General features: G+C 40.7%; 1 protein-coding gene across 11 annotated transcripts in view; it reads left to right on the forward strand.

Moving 5' to 3' along the window:
- The window catches only part of KIAA0930 (KIAA0930 ortholog), a 163024-nt gene that overhangs the window by 12654 nt on the left and 129744 nt on the right, over nucleotides 1-20626 (forward strand). Inside the window, exon 1 of one of the 11 annotated variants that reach the window (XM_067305223.1) lies at nucleotides 548-629. The exons of the other annotated variants lie outside the window; for them this stretch is intronic. Within the exon in view, the coding sequence (XP_067161324.1) occupies nucleotides 626-629 (4 nt within the window). The 5' untranslated portion in view covers nucleotides 548-625. Of the gene's footprint in view, nucleotides 1-547; nucleotides 630-20626 lie in introns of those variants that run through there. 11 annotated transcript variants of the gene reach the window in all.

The raw sequence follows: 20626 nt of genomic DNA on the forward strand, positions 1-20626 counted from the left end.
GTGTCTGTTTGGACAGCCAGGGGTGTGTGTGTGTCGTGGAGGGTGGGAGAGAGACCTGGGGAGGAAGAGAGGGCAGTTGAAATGTCTAACTGTAGTCATGTTACAGGTCAGAGGCAAAGCTAGGGAGTCTTAAATATTTAGGCCATGTTGTATCCTCTGGACCACTTTGCTGTTGTACAGTTGCGTGCAGATCTTCAAGATCCATTGGAATTTGTAGTTTTGTAAAAATCTCTTTTCTTTGAGGGTGGGGGAAGAGAAATTAGATTAGTAATACTGGTTTACAGATGAAAAGAAATGGCATGTTTTCAGCAGCTAACAAATATTAATGGTGGGTTAACCTCCATTAGCTAAACCTAGTAATAGCTTTGCAATAGTTGCTCTCTATCCAGTGAAGTACAGTGGCTCATTTTAGGGTGGTTAATGTTTTTGTGCTCTTTCTAATTGAAGTTAGCATGTCATAGATGCCAATAATATTCCTCTTTTTTTCTGTTTACTTCTCTCTCTCAAGCAACAAGAACCACTTCCCCTGACAGCCAGGTTTTCTTGTTTTTTATCCTTGTGGTGTTGACCAAGTTAAAATCTTGTGCTGCTGTTGGAGTCTTCAAGGAACTATCTCTTTCCTCACATGTGTGAGTGGATTGCGGTGCGGAAGGGTTGGGCTGGGGCACTGTCCAGGGGGATGTTTGCTCTCTGTGTCTGCAATCTCACCAGCTAAAGGCAGTGTCTGCAGGCCAACCAGAGGCTGGTTTCTTATCCCTTTGATAGTTTCCCAGTAAAGTGATAAGCTGTTAGAGGAAACATTTTTCTTCTTTGTATGCATGAGACTTGTTTAAAGAGAGGGGCCTGCTACAATACTTTTGCAGTAAGGGGAAATTTCTTAGGATGTATGTAAGTGGGCAGACTCTTTGCTTTTATTTAGCTTAACATTATTTTTGTTATCTTAGCCTTTGTTAATAAAAGTCAAAATGCTAATGGTAGCTGTGCCTAATTAACTGAAATATTTAGGCACTGACCAAGACATTCAATTTGTTAGACAAACACTAAATACCACTTTACTGTAGCCTGATGACTTTAGGAAGCAACCCAAAGTGGGATTTTTAAAGGGGCTTCCCCCCCCCCCCCGAATTAGTCTCCTCCTTCTGTAAACTAGGTTTTTATGTATGTGTCAGGTTGGATACCCAATTGAGAGACCCACTGTCAAACTGGTTTTGAAAATCTTGGCCAGAAGATGGATAAAATAGTTGGTCATCAGCCTCTGAATGAAGATTGGGCTTGTGGCTCTAGGAGGCAAGCGAGAACTGTGGCTTCCACTGCGAAATTGCCAACAGCTCACTCGGAAAGCTACGGCCAATGTTTCTACTACAACAAAAAACCCTGAACTTGAGTAATTCCAGTGCATGATTCTAGACACTAAATCAATTGATTTGACCTCTGCTTACCTACAAACTGCTGTTGTAATCATTACTTTTTCCTTCTGCCTTGATAGCATGATGTTAACCAGCAGCATGCAGCAAAGAGAAGGATGCTAGAGGAGCTACATACATGAAAACATAAGTAACCTTATCACGCTCTAGAAACTTGGATTTAAGTCTTGGAAAGTTTGACTGTTGCTGGCAGATGCTGCAAGTAGCAGTAGGAAATATGTAACTGCTTGTCCCTTTTCTGCAGGATTTTAAAGGGAGATAAGTGAATGCATCCAGTGCATTCAAGATTGCCTCCATTGAAGGTGGACAATTATACCTACACCAAACTCCCAGTTATGCCACTTAATTCAGAGAGCTTCTGCATTTAGTTTATGATGTGAAAGGCATAACTAGCAGAATCCTCTGGGATTTTCCTAGTAAACAAACTAATTTAAAACAGTCTAGGGAAACAATACTTCAATTCCTCATGAAATTGCTGGAAGCTTGTACGTTGCTTTGAGCAGGATTTGGATGCAGTTTCTGGGGAAGATCCACAGAAATATTCCAGTTACTCTAAGAAACTGATAGTTGCAGGCTGGGGTAGATGATATGCATACCTGGGAGTCAGATATTCAGTGCATAAAAAGAAGGTCTTAACTGCATGCTGGAGATTAAACTACCACATGCTGAGAGAGGCTGAAGCGCAGCAGAAGACTAGCAGATAACTGTTGGATGAAAATGCATTTGTTATTTCTGTCTTGTTAAAATTCAGTAGTAGGTAACTATCCTAGCAATTGTTGGCACTTGCTATGATTGGGTATTTATGAATTGGCAGATGCCTATAAGGATTACTCAATCTGATGTTTCATACTTACATACAATATTTAATTATTTATCTCTAAATTTAACATCTGGGATTGCTCTGTCTTGATAAATATTTTTGGATTATTTACTGTTCAGTCTGAATTCTGTTTTTTCAAAGTGGATATTTGTAAATTTGGCACAGTAGTTCATGCTTCTAAATCCAAGGGGCTTTGATTCAATGTTAAGTGTTGACTAAAATGATCGTTTCTACAGTTTGTGTAGTAATAGAAGAGAGAAGACTGACAGGGAAAGGAGTGAACATAAAGAATACGTTCTACAATTTCTTTTCTAGAGAACTTTATATTTGTTTTCTCTGCCAGTTGGAGAAAAATGGTAAATGGAAATAGAAAATTGAGAAACAAATGTAGGGTGAGAGAAAGTAAGGGCTTCCCCGACCTTCCCCTTTGAAGTAATATATAAACTGTTCTGAGGAAAATAAGGGAGAAAAGCACAGTGCCAAGGATCCAGGCATTGACACTAGTGTCTTTTAACACTTGTGTAAGTGAACAGTTGTTTTATTCTGATATTCTCCATATCTGCAGGAAAGGAAGTAATGAATGAACATGAATTTTTTTGCAGGCTGGGAGGGATCAAAAGAGGATCCGGATAAGAGGAAGCTCTAAAAGCCTAACCAACCTTGTTAGCTAGTGTTTAGACTGATGCGTGTTTAGTTTAAAGGGTAAGTTTCTGTAGCTCTGTAAGTTTCAGCAGTCTTTCAAAGTACTGTACAAAAGTTGGTGGGTTCATTGCATTTTTGTAGCCAACATCAAATTTATTATAATAGAAATTTCTTGTGATATTGGATGTTACATGGCTGTGTCATGTAAAAATAAGTATTCACCTCAAAATGTTCATGTTATTAAGTAGCCAGTGTTCACATGCTTAGAGTACGCTTCGGCATGAGTTGCAGGACCAGCTGAGTTGTGTAGTCTTCACAAGTCTTCCACAAAAATTGTCTTGAAGTTGGATTTAAATGATACACTGACTCATGTTAGACCTCTGCAAGGACCATTCAGTGCTCCTGAAGGAAAGAGAAAACAAGGTGCAAATAAAAGTGATAAAGAAGATCAAAGGGGCAGGTCAAAGTCTCCAAAGTTTAGAAAGCAGAAGTAGAAGTGTTTCAGAAATAAAGATTTTTCTGAGGTGAACAGAAGTACTTCATAAGGAGGCAAGGACATAAGTAAGATGAGTTATTGATATATAGAATGAGGTCAGAACTGGACAGAAAATCTTAGTTTGGGAAGAAAATGTGAGGAGGGGAGGAAAGAAAACTGCAAGAGGACACTTAAAAAGCCTAGTATTTGAACTATGGTGTCCTCACACCAGATGAACAGCTCTTTGTGAGAGCTGTTCTACTGTTTTGTGTGGTTTTTTTTTTTTTTTTTTTTTTGCTTTTTACTCTTTGCCATATAAGGAGGCACTAGAAATAGCAATTCAGTCCGTGAAGGAATTTGTGGATATTATTCTCCTTCCATTGTAGCTTTAGGAACATCTGTAGTGTATACTCAGATAACTTCTGTGAATCACTTCTCTCTTGTGTAAAATTCAGTACAATATAAAATAGTAAAAAAGAATGGTCTGAATTCAGAAGGAAGTGTACAAGATTATAAGAGTAAGGAGGCAACCGAGAAACATGTAGTGTTTGATTGCTCTTCAGCACCAAGTGTGTTGTCATGTAGTAGTCAAGCGGATGAAATTGTTTCAGTTGCTAAGGTATTGGGCTTTTATGAATTTTACCTTAGAAAATGAAAACCTAATTATTGTTTTTGCTTTTTGTTAGGGCTCTTTTTCCTCTCTGTGTAACATATTATTGATAAGACCTGTTCCAATGGAAGAGTTCCGGGCTGAATTTTCTGAATACAAAACCCTACAGTTTCGGTATAGTTTTGTACTGTAGCTATATTTTAGATGTTGCCTCTGAGAGCTGTATTACACCCTCTTCTGAGCCTGTTAATGTTTCCTCTTTGCAAGAGCAAATTTGAAATCTCAATCATTGTTCCTGGCTGAGTGGAATATGCATGGGGGCAGACTGTCTTCTAGTCATGCTAGACCTCTGCAATGGAGAGACTTGAGAAGCAGGGAAGAAGAGGTCTGATCTCCTAGTTTTGTGGAAGGGCATGCTGATGTCCAAAAACTGGTTGCATGGAAACTCTCCTGTTGAGTCTGGCTAGTTACAAGCATTGTGTTCACAGAGTAAGCTAGCATTAACCAATTTTGGAGCTATAATAGTTCCATGAAAACTCCCCTTCAGTACAGTCAAAAGAGCAAGTCAGATGGTAGGAATTATGAGGGAAGGGATAGAAATCGGTGTTTTGCCACAGAATGAGTCTATGGTGCATGCTCATCTTCAATGCTATAGACTGGAAAAGGTTCAAAGAAGGGCAGCAGGGATGATCAAAGGTATGGGAATGGCTTCCATACAAAGGATGATTAAGTGGTAGGCTTGGACTTCTCAGCTTGGAAAAGGGTTGCTTGAGGTCTTGTGTGATTTGTAAAACTGGTGTCATGAAGAAGGCCCATAGACAGCAATTGCTCACCATCTCTTCCTGTGCAAGATGCAGGGGTCACGGCATAAAACTACATGTTGGTAGGTTCAAAAAACCAAAACCCAATGTTTTTATTGTAAAGCTGTGTGGTTCCTGATTGCATGAAGCCGTATCTTGTAAAAGTTTACATGGGTCCAAGGAGGGCATGAACAGATGGGTGGAACAGAAATCCAGTGGGAGCTGCCAAACATGTAACTTTCTCTCTGGCACAGGAGGTCTCTGAGCCACAAATTAATGGGGACTGTAAGTGCACTGGGGAGAAATATGGTACACACCTGCCTTGCTTTTCTACTCCTCCCTGTGCATCCACATTGGCTACTGTTTGAGGCATGGTATTTGGATAAGCAACCTTTGGCCTTGGCTCAGTGTTCCTATGTTCTGATTTTGTATTCCTTGGAACTGAAAGGAAAATGCTCTCCAGAGGGTTCCCTCCCCAGAAGTGTCCTGTAATAGCATTTTACTAAATAATGGCTCAATGCAAAAAGAATTGGAAAACTTTCTCCTTTCATTTCCTACTTCATAGTTCTCAGTTATCTGGACTTCACTTGTCTGTGCTATTTCTAAACTCTGCTGCTTCTGTAGTAAGGACACTGTAGAGTTACTGGGTATGTAACTTTGGATCATTAAACCCTATGTAAGAAATTGTGCCACAAAAAAACAAACAAAAAAAAAAAAACAGTGTTAGTCCCAAGCAACTAATGAGAGAGATGAGAAAGAAACTTTTGTGTGCCACCATTTTTTATTAACCAAGTTAGATCCAGCCAGTGGCATGACTCTGGTTTGGGAAGAGATTAAACTGAGATTTTATGTGGTGTCTTGTCAGTACACCCAAAGTGATAATTCTAGACTGTTGATGACAATTATGTTAATAAGTGGTGTTTAAATAGATCTCCAGTATGGTCCCTGTGTAACCATTGATGCTGCTTAGGCTCCTTTATGCTTATGTTATTATGGAATTAAAATCTCCCACAAATTTGAGAGTGTTTTTGACTAAGACTAGTTTTTCTTCAACTACATATTAAACATTTGGAAGACTACTTTTTTTTTTTTTTTTTAAATGAACTGATCTATCTCAGTGACAGGATGAGAGCGTTGCCTCATCCTGACAGCTGGAGTAGAGTGAAGCAGGGCTACTAAGTGACTTACTCAAGCCACAGAGTTGGGGACAGGGGTGGAGACAACTCTTCTGGTAGTTTTGGACTTCAGCTTTTCTCCTGACTGCTACCTTTTTCAATAACTCTGATTCGTATCAAGGGCAGCACACTGCAGTCAATCTGTTACCATGCTTGTGAGGTTTGTCTGAAGTGAAGTCTAAAGCCTGCGATGCTGTCTCCCTGGATTGATTTTTAGGAGGTTACTTGCCCTTTTCCCCAGACATTAATGCTCCAAAGTTAACGCCCAGCAACAAAGACAGCAGAGTGGGCGGTGCAGAAAAATGGATGGTGCGAGGCTAAGAGGTGATCTAATAGTAGCCTGCAAATATTTGAAAATCAAGATGTTTGAATATGTGAAGTTACCAAGGTGACAGAGCCAAGCTACTTCATATAGATGATGCTAGAAGGGGCGATGATGGTGTATGACAGCGCTGGGAGGGCAGTGCCTCACTGGAGCAGGTTACCTGAGAGAGAGGTGGTGGAAGCTCCATCCTCGGAAGCTTTCAAGACTTGGTGAGCCAAAATCATGGTGGCCTGATCTAATGTTGGCCACCGTCCAGCTGTGAGCAGGAGGTTGGAATAGAACTCCAGAGGTCGCTATGATTCAGTGAAATTAATGGTGGCTTGTTAATTAGTGGCCAGTGAGCTGTGGTGGTTGGTGAGCCCAGGGCCTGTTCTGCTGCCTCTCTTGGAGCTTCGATTGAAAGTCTTTGCGTGCAGGAAGTGGTATGGTAATTGCCCGGGGACTGTCCAAAATGCTGGCGCTCAGAGATGTGAACAGGCAATTCTCCTGTCCTGCCAGAAGATAGAGCTAACAGTTTGGGAGACACTAGTGCTTTCCTCCAGTTTCAGGTATCCATGGATTATTTTTGTCCAACCCTCATTTTCTTTGCAAAAGATGGATCTTCAGAAGAGTTATGCAGGCAACACTGCAAATAAGGATATCAAAGATTTCATGCCTTCTATACAAAATGGGGCCTTTTTTTTTTTCCTTTGAACTTTATCTACATGTACAAAAGAGTTCCTCCAAGATAGCCAGATGCTTTGGTTGTAGCTATCTTTTTCTAATCCCCATTATTTAATCCCCTTTTGTTTGAAGGGTTGAAGTTTTTCCTTCGTGATTCAAATGTGTAGCAGTATTGTGCCTTTCTTTTCCTTTTTGCTTTGTGGGATGTACTTAGCTAAATTTTGGGCCCTAAAATAAACGTTGAAAGAGACCCTTCAGGTCCTAAGAGTCATTATACCTTGCTCTCTACTTTGCCTGTACTCTGCGTTCTGTCCCCGCAGAAGTTTTCACAGCCAGCACCTCTTTCAGTTGCTCCCTTTTCTTCCCTGTGGTGCTTCCCAGGTGAGCTTGAGCCTTTGTTCACTTTCTGTCCCAAAACATTGCAACTTCCGTTGTTGAAAACTTGCTGAGACCTTCCTGTTACCAAACTGACTGCTGCAAACGGGAGGATTTGTACTTGTGACTGAGGATTTTTCTTTTCCCTGTTTCCTCCCCTTTCACTTCCAAGTCTGTGAGCCTAGGAATAACAGTGGGGCTGAATCCCTCAGCAAGTTTGCTGATGAGACAAAACTGGGAGGAGTGGTGGATACACCAGAGGGCTGTGCTGCCATTCAGAGAGACCTGGAGAGGCTGGAGAGGTGGGCGGAGAGGAACCTCCTGAAGTTCAACAAAGGGAAGTGCAGGGTCCTGCACCTGGGGAGGAATAACCCCAGTCACCAGTACAGGTTGGGGGTTGACCTGCTGGAAAGCAGCTCTGAGGAAAAGGCCCTGGGAGTGCTGGTGGACACCAAGTTAAGCATGAGGCAGCAATGTGCCCTTGTGGCCAAGAAGGCCAATGGTATGCTGGGGTGCATCAGGAAGAGTGTTGCCAGCAGGTGGAGGGAGGTGATTCTCCCCCTCTACTCAGCCCTGGTGAGGCCACATCTGGAGTACTGCGTCCAGTTCTGGGCTCCCCAGTACAAGGGGGATGTGGCACTACTGGAGCAAGTCCAGCGAAGGGCTGCAAAGATGATTAGGGGACTGGAGCATCTCTCTTATGAGGAAAGACTGAGAGAGCTTGGCCTGTTTAGCCTGGAGAAGAGAAGGCTGAGGGGGGATCTTATCAACGTGTACAAGTATCTGAAGGGAGGGTGTTGAGAGGATGGGACCAGACTCTTTTCAGTGGTGCCCAGTGACAGGACGCGAGGCAACGGGCACAAACTGAAACACAGACACTTCCATCTGAACATGAGGAAATACTTTTTCACTGTGAGGGTGACAGAGCACTGGAACAGGTTGCCCAGAGAGGTTGTGGAGTCTCCTTCTCTGGAGATATTCAAAACCTGCTTGGATGCGATCCTGTGCAACATGCTCTAGGTGACCCTGTTTGAGCAGGGGGGTTGGACTAGATGATCTCCAGAGATCCCTTCCAACCTCAGCAATTCTGTGATTCTGTGAATGAAGTCTTTAAATGCATTAGGAGACTTGCATTAACTGTCTGCATCTTTGCTATTACTGTGTTCTTTTGTGCAGAATATTAATGTACAGTGTCCAGAAAGGCTGCACAGTGTTCCATTAAGGTATTGGGAAGCTGTGGTATGGTATCATTTCTGCCTCTGCGCTGAAGGGAAGTGATTGCTGTTAGGAGAAAGAGAAGAGGTTAAAACAGTAGGTGCTGCCAGAAAAAGGTGGATGAACAGATTATTCTTTTAAAAATGGTTGCAGGATAGCAAGAACAATTTCTTTAACTTCAGCAAAAGCATTGCTTAAAAATAAAAAAGCACAGTAATCTGAAAGGCACATAGCACCTAAAGCATGAAATTAATGTAATCATTTATTTTCCTAACAGTAAGCTTTTAAAGGGACAATTAAGACAACCTTTAGAAAGACCTGCTCTGGTAAGTTGGGCTAATGATGCTGGTAGGCATAACTAGGTGCCTTGGTTATGTTTAAGCACTTTCAGGCAAGATCAGCAGACACTGGGCAGCGGGGAGGGAATGGAATAAAGTACGCTACCATTCTGTTGTTTGCACAAAGTATTTCTTGTGCTAAAATTTGCAATCGGAAAGAGATTAGTGCTTGCTCCATGTTTGGGTGTTAATGCATCAAAAATAACTGAAAGATCAACAACCTGAAGTTCTGCTTTTTGTTAGAGTCAGATGAAAGCAATTCCACAGAGGAGCCATACTTGGATCTCTAGGCATTGATTCTGTCTGTCGCTCTTCTTTGCGTTTGCCAGTGGCTAATTAAGAGGTGGAAAGGAAGACACAAAATGCATTACAGAAATACTCTAATTACATGTATTGGGAATTCTGTGTATATATTGTTACATTAGCGCTAGCTATCCTTGTCTTTAATTATTAGATTCTGGTAATTCAGTTCTGCAGCCAAGCTTCTTGGTAATCAAGTCAGACTTGCACAAAACACTTGCGTAATGATTGAATATTGGAAAGCAACCTGGTTTCTGTGTTCCTCTTAGTTGCTTTTAACTGTTTCAGAAAGAGGATGGGGATAATAAGCATTGTGTGATTATATATTTCTCAGGGAATAATATATTGACAGTTACGCTGCAGAGCTTGCACAATCATTTGTTGTACTTTGGTAGCCAACTAGTTCTAATAATCACCCAGTAACTTCAGAGGGATTTTCGAAAGGCTTAGTGAAAAAATAAAAAAAAGTCTATAAAATTCAATAAGGTGTGTGGAGGATCTTGGGAAACTGCGTAGACAAAGATATTTGCATGAGAAGCGGTAGAGTAGGCATAGCGGAAGATCACGCGGTGTGACGCGCAGCCTAGGGGTGGAAACGAAATGCAACTGTATGTAAGCTTGAACGCAGCTCACAATAAACGCCATTTTAGCATCTCTCACATTGAGGTCTGTGCTTGTGGCCCTGCAGTAGAGGAGGCTGCAGTGCTCCCCTGGTGGCGCCATGGGGCCGAGCGAGAGCATGGCAACAAAGGTGTTTGATAAAGGATCATAGTGCAGGGACACTGCTGTGATAGGACTTGGTGTGAGATCTGATGGAAGGGGAAGATGATACTCACTTACAGGATCTTTTAAGCAAGTTAATTGTATGCATTCATGTCATACCTCCCATGTCAGCACCAGGATCACTTGTGTGTGACCCAGGGCAAGCGATGCCAGCTGTCAGGTTCTTGCATTGTCTCTTGATTGGTGGTGACAAGCTAGTTTTTGGGCAGATCTTTTATCCTTTTGCCTTAAAGGATATCCATTAGGTGTCATCAGCTATAGATGCTGTGCGTAGCATCAGCTATGGGAGGAGTGTCTTGCCTCAGGTTCTTGCTGACTTCAGCCTCCATAGGTCTTGGGCCACGTTGCTGCCCATTGTCCGTTTTTCCTCATTTGAAATATATGCCCATAGTATGTTTTCCTGCTGGGCTAACGGGAAAAGGAACAGTATGACATATGCTGCAACTTGCTTGCCATCCTCCTGGTATTAGGGTGCAGGATCTTCTGCAAAGAAATAGTTAGAACTGTGCTCTTATCAATGCAGACCTTCTGGGCTTGACATAAAAAACACATTCTGCAATTTTACTGCTGGGAACAGTGTTCTTAGTTATCAATACAGGCCATTCTTTTGAACCTGAGTTCCACCTTCCTTCTGGTGCTTATGTACACATATTTCCATTCATACTTCATTCATACGAATCTTAATATTTCTATTGCAGATGTCTACAATATCTGAAAAAGGAAATTCACTGATAAGTGCCGAGCATCTTTTTCAAAAGTCACTGAATAATTTAGTTTCCATGAAGGTCAGTGGGGATATACAATAAAAGAGTTAACTTGGGATGTTTAAAAAAAAAAAAATCTGAAGTTTTGGAAAGCAGATGGGGCCAGATCTTGGTGCTGATGCAAGTCCATTGCAACTCTACAAGCTTCTGCAGAGTTGTACTCATCTGTCTGTGGAGGGTGCAATCTTTAATTTTGGTAGCCTCCAGACTGCAGTGCAAAGTACTTCCAGTCCATTGGTAGGAATTTCCCTTAGGGAGAAGCTGCTGCTGGGAGATCTAGTAAACACCATCACAAGAAGAAACATTATGATTTTTTGCAATAGTTTTCAATGGAATAGACATTTTTCCTTCTTCCTCTGGAGATTTGTCATGATTCGTGCTCTTAAATTAAAAGGAAGTGATGGAATTTGCTGTGATTGCATATTAAATGATAACTCTAGTTTTAAGTTATTGAGTAATAGAAACATACCATTTTCAGGCTGTAGCTTTGAGCATGTTTGTTTGGTTTTTCAGTCAGCTGTGGAATTATTCTAGTCCACCATCTTAAGGGAAAAAAGGGCATTTTGATCAACAGAACTAATGAAATGCAGTTTTCTGTGGATTTGTCTCATAGATGAATTGCCTGGTGGTTAGGCACTGGCAACTTGGTTTTTTTTGAAGTGGATTCCATGGTATCTAAAAGTGAGTTCAGGCTTCTGCACTAGAGACATTTAATTGGGAATATCTGTGTTACACATCTATCTATTTTTGCAGAACTTCTAAGTGTGCGTTATACCTGAGACCTCCTTTACTCTGCCAGACTTGGTTGAAATTGGTCAAGGTGTTTAAAAGTTATTTGGGAAGGTTGATATCTCAGTGACAGGAGTTTTGTGAATCCTCAGTAACCTTCAATGAATGGATATATGAAATTTTTGTACTCTTAGAGGAAAATATTCTAATTTACCTCCCAAAAAGTCAAGCCAAAACAAAGCTTTAAAATCCATGTGGAAAGGGGGGAGAAAAAAGGTGATGGCAAGCTTGTCTAATGAGGGAGCAGAGCAGAAATGGCTAGTATCAGGTGACAAGATCACTTAGGGGAAGTGATCTAAGATTTTATTTACAAATGGGTTAAGTATTTTAGTCTGCTTTAAAAACAGCTAATACTTGCAAATACTTAAATTCCTATGACCTGCAAATGAATTCTGAAGAGCTCAGCCAGCTTAGACGCTGAGGATTTCGACCTTTATTGTTTATTAGCTAGGTTTATTGCCTTTAAGGAATGTTTATTTTTTTTGATTGCATTCTCTACATTGAAAAATACTGTCATGCTTGAATATGTTAATGAAGAGTCAAATGCCTTCCACAAGAAATGGAAGTAGTAGTAAAACATGCCTTTGTATGTGAATATGCCAATATGCCACGGTGGACTGACCTGCTGTGCTGTGTTGATATTAACTAGTGCGTCTCCTTTAAAAATATGTCAAAGTATGTTATGAGATGCTGACAGTTGGAATTGCCATTTGATTACATTTGAAGAAATGTATCTTTGCATCAAAATAAAAAATTCAGTATTTGGGGGATCTATGAACTAGTTGCTTTTGACAAAATCAGAGGCTGGGCAGGTTTTGGCTCAATGGGAAAACTAGAAAGATTCAGGTAGTAAATGGGTGCAGTGTGGATCGATACTATTTTCCTACTTCAAATAAAACAGCTCTTTGCGGTTATGTGGAGAATTAGTATTTTTCATCTACTCCTTAACACAATTTTAAGTGAAAAGCAACGCTGGAAAAGACAGATTTTACTTACGGCCTGATCTTTCTTTTAGAAGGTGAATAGGAGTGTCTGTTTTGTTTACAGAAGGGCTTACTTGGTTTGGACTTGGTTTTCTTTGCCCCCCCCCCCCCCCCCGAATTGTTTAGATATTGTATGATATGGTTTCATTTAGAATGGTATAAAGGTACTAGTATTCTTTTCCATATGGAAATAAGTTATACCAGTATATGTGCTCTTAAATGGGTTTAGTAGCATGAACACTGGAAAACTTTATGCAGCTTTGTTTCTGTTGTTCTTAACTTTTACAGGTTGACAAGCTGCAATCTGTACTTTTAAATGCTGAGTGCTTCCAAGGAAAGAAAAATTGTATTCTTTAAAACAATTACACTGAGGTTTTAGCTTATTTCCTTATTTGTCCTTTGCAGCCTCTTCAGTGTATGTTGAATAAGTAAAATGTCATGTTTTAGCATCTGAAGCTTCTTGTGGTCAAGAGGCCATGAGCTCTTAATTTAAGACCTTGTCTAAGAATCCAGGCTGCTTTGCTTAACTGTAGAGGCAAGAGATGAGAAACAATCCATACTGATATGCCATACTGATATGTACCTTTATGCCAAAGTGATGTTGTTTGCAGTAGGTTATATCTATTTTTAGCAGTAAAAATAGCATGTCTAGCTGACAGCTATGTTAGCATATATTCTGTATCTAAATCTTGCCTAAGCCTTGAAGAAAGTAAAAATGTGGCAGAAACAGGCTTTGGGAAGACCTGTGGGTGCTGAAACAGTGCCTAGAGTACCTGACTCCTAGGCTTGTGGACAAACTGGAAATACTTATTTTTCTTTGTACATCCCAAACTTGCATGTGTTCAGACTCTGACAAACATCATGTGAGTTTTAAAAGGGATGTGAATGATTGGGCATCAGTAAAATCAAAACTATGTGAATCCATTGTCTCCCACTTATTCCTTGATCTTTTAAGGTAAACTTCTGTATCTTAGCATTCACTGACAGTTGGACAGTTTGCATTAGTGATTGAAAGGATGAGTTTTGTACAAAATGGTCCACAGGAATTAATAAGGTTTTAGCATGACTCATATGAGCTACCAAGCTGAAAAAGGTGTAAAGAGGTCTTTAATTAGCCTGAGATTAGCCTGATCTGAAAATACACAGTGAAGTGTCCTAGAAAGATGCCATAAGCCATACTGGGGGGGGGAGGGGAGGACTTAAATTTTCCGGTACAGAGAAACTGATTCTTAGAGGGATTAAAAAAGCATCTTAGAAGTTCAGGAAAGAAATTGCTAAGCTGTCACAGAGCCTTTCATGGGCTGCTTAGAGAAGACATATCTGGATGAGCCTCTGAAGTGGTTGGACACAAATATAAACAATCTTTTTTCAGTGTTCCAGGAAAGAGTAGGCTTGAGGATCTGTCTTGCAAATGCAGAAAACCCATAGTTATACATGTTTAGTAGCAGAAATAAACAAAATACTGAATTCATGTGATGTTTAGCATAGGTCTGAGGTCTTCCACATCCAATCTGTCACTGAAAGGCAGTCCTGTAAGCCCAGGTATGCACAGACATTTCAGATGTCATCATTATTTTTTTTTTTTCTGTCGCTGCTGTCACTTTTTTCTGAGTCTAGCTCTGGCCTCTCTTGATGGAAGCAGGAGGATGATCACATGCCTTGAGGCTGGAAGGCCCATGTGTGTGTTCTCCAGGTAGCAGCCCCTGAATGCTATAAAAGACTGCAAGATGTGTTTCTTTTTAGGACAGTAGGAACTGGTTTGCTTCAGCAGCTATCCCTGAAAGTCTCATCACTTGGCTGAGAGATGCTCAAATGCACTTTATGGGGTGGGTCTCTCATTCCCAGCTTAGTCTTGGTGCTGCTTCTGCTGGCTGCTGTGTGTGATAGAGACCTGAACTATGTAGGTCCTTAATGTATTCTGGTTCCCTTCTTCATCATTGAGGGATACTGAAGGTCTTCAAGATTCTTGGTCTAGGAAAATAGGATTGCTTGGATGCAGATTGAATCAGGAGTGGAAAGGGATGCTGAGCACCCCCTGAGGACACTAGAAATAAGGTCCGCACAGAGAGGGTACAGGCACCTGGGAACTGGGATAGGAATGGACTGACCAGGGGAAGTAGTTTCCTCTGGCAATTGAATCACTGGTTTACAGCCACTGCCTCATTGTTGAGAGACGCAACCTTGCAGGAGTTTGATCTCTGAACCAGCCAGCTGTGTCATATTAGACTGAGGTGGCACTGCCACTGTATGTGGCACACCTGCTTGGCACTAGTTGCCCCTGCGCATACATATTTTACAATAGAGCTAAACCATTTTAACTATAAGCTATTTCTGAAAGGAAGATCTTTCTCCCTTTTATGCCTCCAGCTGTGCGACTCCGCTGCTGCTTTTGTGTCAGCTCTGGTACTCATCTGACCCACAGAGAACTGATTTCACTCACTAAGCCAGCAGAAAGCTGGTTTATTCAACAGCAATAATTAAGCAGATAGTTCCCTCCTAACTAGCTCCCTAAACTGGCTGAGCAGTCTGGCAAGCGCTTACGTAGTGCAGCGGAGGAGCTGCAGTCCAGACACGGTGAAGAGGGCAAGAAGGTGCCTTTGAGCAGCTGGTCAGCTCAGCTGTATCACAAAATTGCACCCTAGAGCTTGAGGTCTGTGATCAGTTTACTTGGATGTAAGTTTGACCTGGTGCTTGTACTCCTTTGTGCCAACCTGAGCAGTCCTGTGACTGCAAAGTAAGCTGATCAGTGAAATGATCCATCAGAAAACATTTTGTTAGTTCAGCTGGAGTAATTTTCAGCCTTGCTAGTTTGCCAATCTGGCTTACTGAGATGGGAAGAGTAACAGGAGAATTGGGACATCTCTTTGGTGTCAGCTAACATGGTCAGGGACCGCAGAACTTATCTTTATCCTTGTGTTTGTGCTGGATTAACTTAATGACATTTCCTTCATGGCTTGGGCAGGAATCTCAGGTGGTGTAAGCCCAAGTCAGTGAGGCTGAAGCTGTATCAGTTTACATTAGCAAGGGGTCTTGATTACTTGTGAATGGTATCCTGCAGTAATATGTTCTGCCTTGTAAATGAGTCAGCTTGTGTTGCAATGTAATGCTGACAGTCATGTGCTGGTTCTCTCCTTGGAAGACGTCATCCGGTGGAAACATGGCCACTTTGAACTTGGGCTGTTGGGCAACAAAAGGGTGAAGAAGTTCAACTTCAGCACAGAAAGAACATTGTCTCCTTCTAACGCAAGCTGAAGTGCACGTGCTAGTGTGGTGTGTACTGGGCACTATTATGTGTTCATTAAATGGTTGGTCTGTGATCATGTGATTAAGTAAGCAGAATGCTTGAGAGACAGCCTATGCCAGGGAATAAAACCTACTAGCTCTGTTTCGGGAAATAAATCCATAACGAAATTACTTCTTCCCACCTCTCCTTTGACATAATGCCGCAATTCCAGCTGAGTGGAGCTGTGAGCAAAGAGATGATAGCGAAGAGAATCCCAGAAAGCTTTGGTTGAGGAGCAGCTGTCATTCCAAGTCATCTCGGAGGAATGAACTTGCCACCTTTGTCCTCACCACCTTGTGGCGTTTAATTAAAGAGGAGAAAGATCTGGAGTGAGATGGTGGAGTTTTTTTTCAGTTCCCTTGTGAGACCAGTGCTTTGGAGATGGATGAGTTTCAGGTTTGTGTTCAGGAGTAAAAAAGGAGTACTGGATACCTGTAAAAGCATATGCAGAGGAAGTGGTAGGAGCAGCGTGCACTGTCTGCATTGTTCAGATTGGCAAATCTCCCTTCACAGGGAATATAGAACTGCTAGTTTCTGATTTTTATGTCCAGAGGCAAATTAAACTTGGCATGTGATCCCTGGCAGTGAGGAGGAGCAAGGTAAACTACTTGTCTGCTCTGTAATTGCTTGAGACTCTACTCATCCTCATCCATTTGATGCAAGCTGTCCAGCACATCTGCAGCATCTGCTTATAGTTTCGCTTCTGATGGGAATCTGAGAAAGACAATAAGATGTGCCTGTGTGTATGCGAGTTTATAACCATGCTTTCTTGGGTGCTGTGTGCCTTACCACCCTTCCCCCAGATTCCCTGTTGATACATGCATTTTATAACATCTGCACCTTCAGCTCTGAAAATACTGGGTTCAGACTTCGCTGACAGTTTTAGCAGTCAGTTGTCATTCAACAGGAGAATTTATGGAAATATTGTACATGAATGGCAATGAAAGACTACAAATGTCAGTTAGAAAATGTCTGTGTATGGGATGTAATTAATTTAAGAGATGTTTTGTGCCAATTCTGTTTCACCTTAGGAATTTTAAAATATAGACTCTTTTCTTTTATGAGCTGATTTGTGAATAATGCATTAAAATAGCTGTTGATCTCTGCAGGTTTTCCTTACTATAGTGTTTCTTTATTTATTATTTATCTTAAGCATTTAACTAGCTCCACTACTGCTGTATTGAAACTTATGACTGTCTTCAACAGTTTATCCTTACAGTGTAAATGAGAGTTTTGCTTTTCTTGGCCAGAAAATTGACACACAGAATACGTGGTTTATCTAGGGTCTGCAGTGGAGCAAGGAATGGAGCCCAGTAGTCTCAGCTTCTAAACTAGGACCTTAACCCCTTCAGCATGATGTGTTCTTAATAAAATCTTCCCTTTATTTATTGTGGGGAGCCTTGTCCTATCAGCTCTGCATTTGCACAGTGAATGCTCCCCCTCCCCTTCTCATTTTGTTTTAATTTTTAGTGTCTACAATGTGGACCTCAGTGGGGGTCCTTGTCAGGACCTGTAGGCACTGGGACAATACAGTAACAGCCAGGCCTTATGCTCCTGACACACTCTCCTCTCTTGGGTTGAGTGGACTTTTTAATTTGCAGTTGCCTCAGGTAGCAAAAGGAACCAATATCAGTAGTGGTAAACAGTTCCCCCATGTATTCAGACTTGTTTCCATCCCTCCTTTTGCTTCTTGTTTGATTCTCCTCTTGGTGAGCTCCCCGTGGGAATTACAGCAGTGTTCTTGGCATGGGTGCATATTCTGCTGAATTTTTTTTTTCCTGCTACTCGGCTCCTCCCTTGCAGAACACAATCTAAATAGGAGAGTGGGAGATAGTGCAATAAGGAATTAAGGGGGGAAAAAGAGCTATCTACATCATTTTATTTCTGGGCCTAGAAATTCCTATGGTGTCCCGGGGCATAAAAGTTAAATAGTCTTGGTTGCAGTGATGGGCACTACACAGCTCAGTAAGTCCAGCCACACACAGATGAAGAGACAGTGCAGTTAGGCAAGTGGGCTTTTCTGCTGGACTACCAAATGGTAGAAATGAAGATCGACTTTGCTTAGGACACTGCCATATGGGTAAATCTCTCTGATTTTGGCTGGGTGCAGAAGCTTACCACTTTGTGTGTGTTACTTCTGTGTGTACCTGATTGGTACTGAAATTGTTAAATGAACGTGCAAGAGGAGCTTTCTCTTCCTTTTAAAATTTCTACATTTTCCAAGCTGCTTAAAATCCTTAGTATGATTTTGTTCTGAACTTTTTGACTTGGCTGAGGACAGTGAAGAATTTCAAGGTGTTGACCCTGTCTTATATCTTAGTAATGTGGGACAATAAAAAGATCTGCTCTGGTCAGCAAAAAAGACCTGTAAGACTTACAAGCGCTAATCCTTTATATGCTTTGTTTCCTATAATCCCTAAATTCCTAATGTGCTTTATATTGGCATGGTGAGTCTAGCTGCTCTGGATTTATTTCTAGAAAAGATGGAATAGGAATGGGTTCTCAGCCTTTCCCTTCCCAGTCAAAAATGTTGATTTAGCATTACCTTTGTCACTCAGGTTCTTTTAAGCTTAATGTGCTGTGCCAGTAATCATTGCATGCTGTGGAGTGTAGCAGCTAGAGTCAGGTTGGGCAGCAGGGAGTGAGAGAGAAATAAGATGACTTTAAAGGATTGGGTGTATGGAAAGTTATGATACTGGTAAGAGAGATGAATTTGGTCACAATATGATGGTAAAATAGGAGTTGCTTTTTAATTGTGTTGTATATCCCACTTAAAAATGACTATAGTAGACCTCTGCTAATCTGAATAATTCAACCAGATGCTAATGTGATCTCACTCTTGCTTCTATTGCCTCTTCAATAAATGTTAAGAATGCTCTTTAAAGCTACTGCCTCTTTTGTATTGTCATAAGTCAATATACTCACTTTTTTAGGAAGGACTTGACACTGTGTTTGAAAAATACATACTTGTTTTAACCGCCACCACACTTCAATAGTGCAGACCTTCACTAATCCAGATAGGCTTACATCTACAAAGTGTTCAGATTTTTATAGAAAAATAATGAGACCTCACTGCCTTTAGATATACTCCTCTTTTGAAAAAGTCCTTTGACATTTAGAAGTTAGTACTGCTTGTGTTACAAACACATGCAGTTTTTCCTGGCTCCTTTGTTGAGTGGTGGCTTACCTGCTGTTTAATTTCCTTGTCCCCTATTTGCCTTACCAAGAAACACTTGCACCCCATGCAATCCAACATCCTCAAAATGAGGACCTCAAAAAATTCTCTTTACAGTGATATTGGGACCTGTTGCATGAGTTGAAGTCTTCTGTGGCTTGTAAAAGTAGTTACATCCTTTTTTTTCTTTATCTTTAAATATTGGATATCCTTCTTAATGGTGGTATTTCATGTTAAATTAGCACTGGCTTCCTAAGAAATACTACAGTTTGAGTTGGTAATCTTGATGTTTCAGGGTTAATATATTAATGGTAATGTTGCTATATATACAAAGATGAGACTGAAAAAGAAAGACAAGGTTTGTGCAAGGTGAGTGGTGTTAAGCACCTGACCAGTTTTAAGCATGAGTAGTCTAACATTAGTGGAATTACTTGTAGGTTTGAAGTTATACCTGTGCTTAAATGCTTTGTTGAATTGTCATCTTTCACTTTCCATCTGCCTTAAAGAACGTGGAGGATATCTGCTTGTGTTGGGTTCTCTCTCATTCCTCTCTTGTAAATTAATAGGCCTGTTGGGAATCCTCCTTTTCTTTTAATCTCACTGTTCTGCATCTTAAAGCAAACCTTAGCTACTGACAGTTTCTAAGTATGTATGCACTGCAACTTTTTTTAACCTTTCTTTCTGAGATGGTTTGGTTAGGCAATCTTGTGCTGAAATTGAGTTTTCATTCATGTTTCACTTGATGTTCGGAAGGCAACTGAAAGAAAGCCAGTGAAGACCAAAATGTGGTTTTGACAAAACAGGAGAGAGATAGGGGAGAAAGGATGGGGAGAAAGGATGGGTTTAACTGCATCCATTCTTGGAAAGATGAATTTTAGGTGCCAAGACAAAATTTGACCTTCAGATATTTGTTCTGCAGCTCTAACACAGCAGACCAGAGCTGCCTTTCCTGCAGTGAGTGATGGTGCAGTGACTGTGATGCAATGATGATGCTTTTCAGTTATGGTATCAAGGAGCTGGGAAGCTATGCTGTAATAACAAAGTGGTGAAAATAATCGTAGTTTGTTTTTCAAGGGGTAAGTTGTATAAAAATCACTCTTCAAGAAAGTGTTATTTTATTTGTTGTAAATCTGTTACTGTTGTATTAAAAGCAAGAATTTTAAAATTCCAGTTGTTTGTTTTTTAATAATTTGCAGGTTTACCACTTGCCCATTACTTCATTTTTTGGTAAGAAAACTAGATTGTTGCTACTTGTATTCACTTTAGGTTCTTATAGATTAGTGTAATGGTGCAATCTTTAGAGAATGCCTATTTACTCACAGTGTTTCTGCTATCAAAAAGCAAATTATGCTTTTTAAGTGTTAGCATCTCCTATAAATAGGAAGATATTTATCCTATGTGTGGGATAAAATGTGTGTGTTTGTGTTTTTAAGGCCGAGGAGAAATTGAACCAACAATCCCCCAAAATCTAACTGTGATGACTTGAAAATGTGGTTTTACTAGAAAAGAAAGAGGAATTCTACTTACTTCAAAATAATAAGAGAATTTGTGTATTTACTGTTTCAGTAGTGTGCAATAAATATCTCCAGCTTAGTGTTATTAAACTGTGTAGTGGAATGAATGGATGATAATGTAGCTGGTGTCATCCTATTAAAATTAGACTTGACAGAATATGGGAAAATACTGG

The sequence above is a fragment of the Apteryx mantelli genome, chromosome 1 (assembly GCF_036417845.1).
Source record: "Apteryx mantelli isolate bAptMan1 chromosome 1, bAptMan1.hap1, whole genome shotgun sequence".
In the NCBI taxonomy this organism is placed as follows: Eukaryota; Metazoa; Chordata; class Aves; order Apterygiformes; family Apterygidae; genus Apteryx; species Apteryx mantelli.